This window comes from Berghia stephanieae, chromosome 6 (assembly GCF_034508935.2).
Source record: "Berghia stephanieae isolate SIO BIC M18660-M18661 chromosome 6, UCSD_Bste_1.3, whole genome shotgun sequence".
NCBI classification, from domain to species: Eukaryota; Metazoa; Mollusca; class Gastropoda; order Nudibranchia; family Aeolidiidae; genus Berghia; species Berghia stephanieae.
In genome coordinates, this window is record NC_088365.1 from 58,174,798 (window position 1) to 58,177,297 (window position 2,500).

Sequence of the window (2,500 nt, forward strand, 5' to 3'; positions counted from 1 at the left end):
ATTTCTGGCTATAAGTTCAATTTTCAACATTTTAACCAAGTGGAGTTAATACCGTTTTGAGGCGAAGGGTCACAAATATTCGTGCCCGAAATTTGACAAATTGTTAGACTTTGCTTTTTAATCCTATTTTTCGTGGAGACAAAGTTTAATTCAAAGATACTTCAAATAGTTGTTAGCAGTTGGTGATTTTGAGTTCAAAGTATTTGAAATTCTTAATTCACGCATATTTTTGTGGTGTCTAAGTGAATATAGTGAATGTCATAGAATTAAGCAAAAATTACACATAATATTTTCATATCCTCTTCTGTACTCAACTTTTAAATGACACCAAGATGTCTATCTTGTCTCCAGATTAAACGGTAACTTGCTTTAATATTAACATTAAATTTTGGATTCATTTTAGAGCTAAGTGGTTCAAATCCGTAGAGTAAGATATTTCCTCCCTTTTAAATTGGATATAGATAGTATGCGCTTGGCTAAGAAGCTCATAACATTGCCATCCGGAAGTATAACGGACCAACACACAAAACTGTGTGTCTCCATGAACGTTTATAGTCGGGTTAATACAGTTCAGTGAGCATTACTCATGAACGCGGATGGCAAAAAAACAATAACCAAGACCTGAGTGACGTCATCTTCGAACTATCTATTCAGTAATTGACATGTTTACCTTGGCCACATAAAACCTCTCATTACCAGCTATTGGAAAATCATAACATTCCTTCCGATACAAAATAAAATATATCGCAATATCCACTAAATGTGCTCAAAGCGCTTTACAAGGGGTCCCTGGTCAACAGCAACATTTTAACACGTAGGACGGGACATGACGCCTGTTAGGCGATATTACAATTTTCAGGACAAAGACAACGCTGTTAACGGCCAGGTACTCATTTTACACCTTACGGTGAAAGAATGTGAGTAAAGAGCCTTTTCTAAGGACTCAACGAGGTGCCGAGCGCGAGGCTCAAACCCAGGACCTTCCGATCCGAAAGCGAGTGTCATACCACTAGACCACATAGCCGCACAACCAACCTTTTTCTTATTCAATTTTATTTTGTACATCATAAAATTTAGAGAAAATGAACAATGTGTTGTAGAGCATGTTGTGCTAAAGAAACTAAATCTAAGTATCGCAAGAATTCTACTGCTATTGTGTTTGAGTGATAAAAAATATATTTTTGTTTTAGTTGAGTTTGAAGTTTTGAGGAAAATCCTTAAAACGACTGGTAAGGAGAAGGTTAAATGATGTTAAATAATTGCCAATTCTGTCGAGTTTAAGTCAGAAAATGATTAAAACGGCGTATTCACCATAACTCTCTTCATATTATTTCAATTCAAACTCTGTCGTCATAGCTGAAATCTCGTATTCTTGTCTTAACTCACTTAACAATAACACCGACTATATCCTTAGTTTACGCGGGTTACTTTTACCCCATGCCTATTCATTACATTTTTCTGAAACAAATTATAAGTTAATGTTTTTTTAGTTTTGCATGTTAATGTCAGTTGAGTAAAGCTATCTATGTTCATTCTCATTTTAAATACATTTTTCCAATTTTAAAAATGTAGCAAAATCTCTAGGATTGAGTGAGTTAATATAAAATAAAGTCTTACACTTTACTCTATTAATATACGTGTGTGAAGACGTAAACACAAGAAGAAAAATCTTACCAAGACAAAACTTATCCAAATATTATCTATTTACCTTTTTGAATAAATGGAAAGCAGTGTTCAAGGCGTTTTCAAAATTGGCGTATTTCTTGGCTTCCAGCTCCTCAATCATTCCTTTCATTCTCCTGATGTTGTCAACCGTTGCCGGCATGAGAGTCCCGTTGAAGCAGTCGACTACATACTTGGTTTCATCAGAAAACTGTCGATAAAAGTTCAAATATTATTTTTTTTTTAAATACAGTTACTTTAGACTAAATACAAACTGAACAGAACATCAAGATGAGAGGTTTAGCAGATTATACGCATCACGCATAACGCATCACGAATCTAAAAATAAATGATATAAAATAAATAAATAAATTCTCTTTATTCATCCCCAAGGGGAAGTTTTCCTTTAGGGTCTATTCCAAGAGAAGACTGGAATAACCCTGGCGTCAACCGTAGTGCAGCGACGCAAAGTGAGCTAGGGCGAGGTGACCTGCTCAAGGCCACACAACGAGGCAAGGTAGTCGAACTCAGTATCCTATGATCGTTCTCATTGTATATATAAAGTAGTGCAGCTATGCAATTTTTATATGGGTCACACAAATGTTTAAATTGTGACATCAAATCAAAAATTGCATAGCATTACTACTTTTCCTTATATTAAGAACATCACGTGATAGATATGTAATACGTGATGAATGATGCGTGAAATATATATCTTCTAATTACATAATAAATATTTATTTAAAATTCCCTTTATTCATCCCATAGGGGAAATTTATCTATAGGGTCCATTCCAAGGGAAGACTGGAATAACCCAGGCGTCAGTCGCAGTGCAGCG

General features: G+C 35.0%; 1 protein-coding gene across 1 annotated transcript in view; it reads right to left on the reverse strand.

Moving 5' to 3' along the window:
• LOC144975900 (voltage-dependent calcium channel subunit alpha-2/delta-3-like) overlaps window positions 1-2,500 on the reverse strand; it is a 283,425-nt gene that overhangs the window by 28,629 nt on the left and 252,296 nt on the right. Inside the window, exon 10 of the mRNA XM_078920088.1 lies at window positions 1,709-1,873. Within this exon, the coding sequence (XP_078776214.1) occupies window positions 1,709-1,873 (165 nt within the window). The remainder of the gene's footprint in view (window positions 1-1,708; window positions 1,874-2,500) is intronic.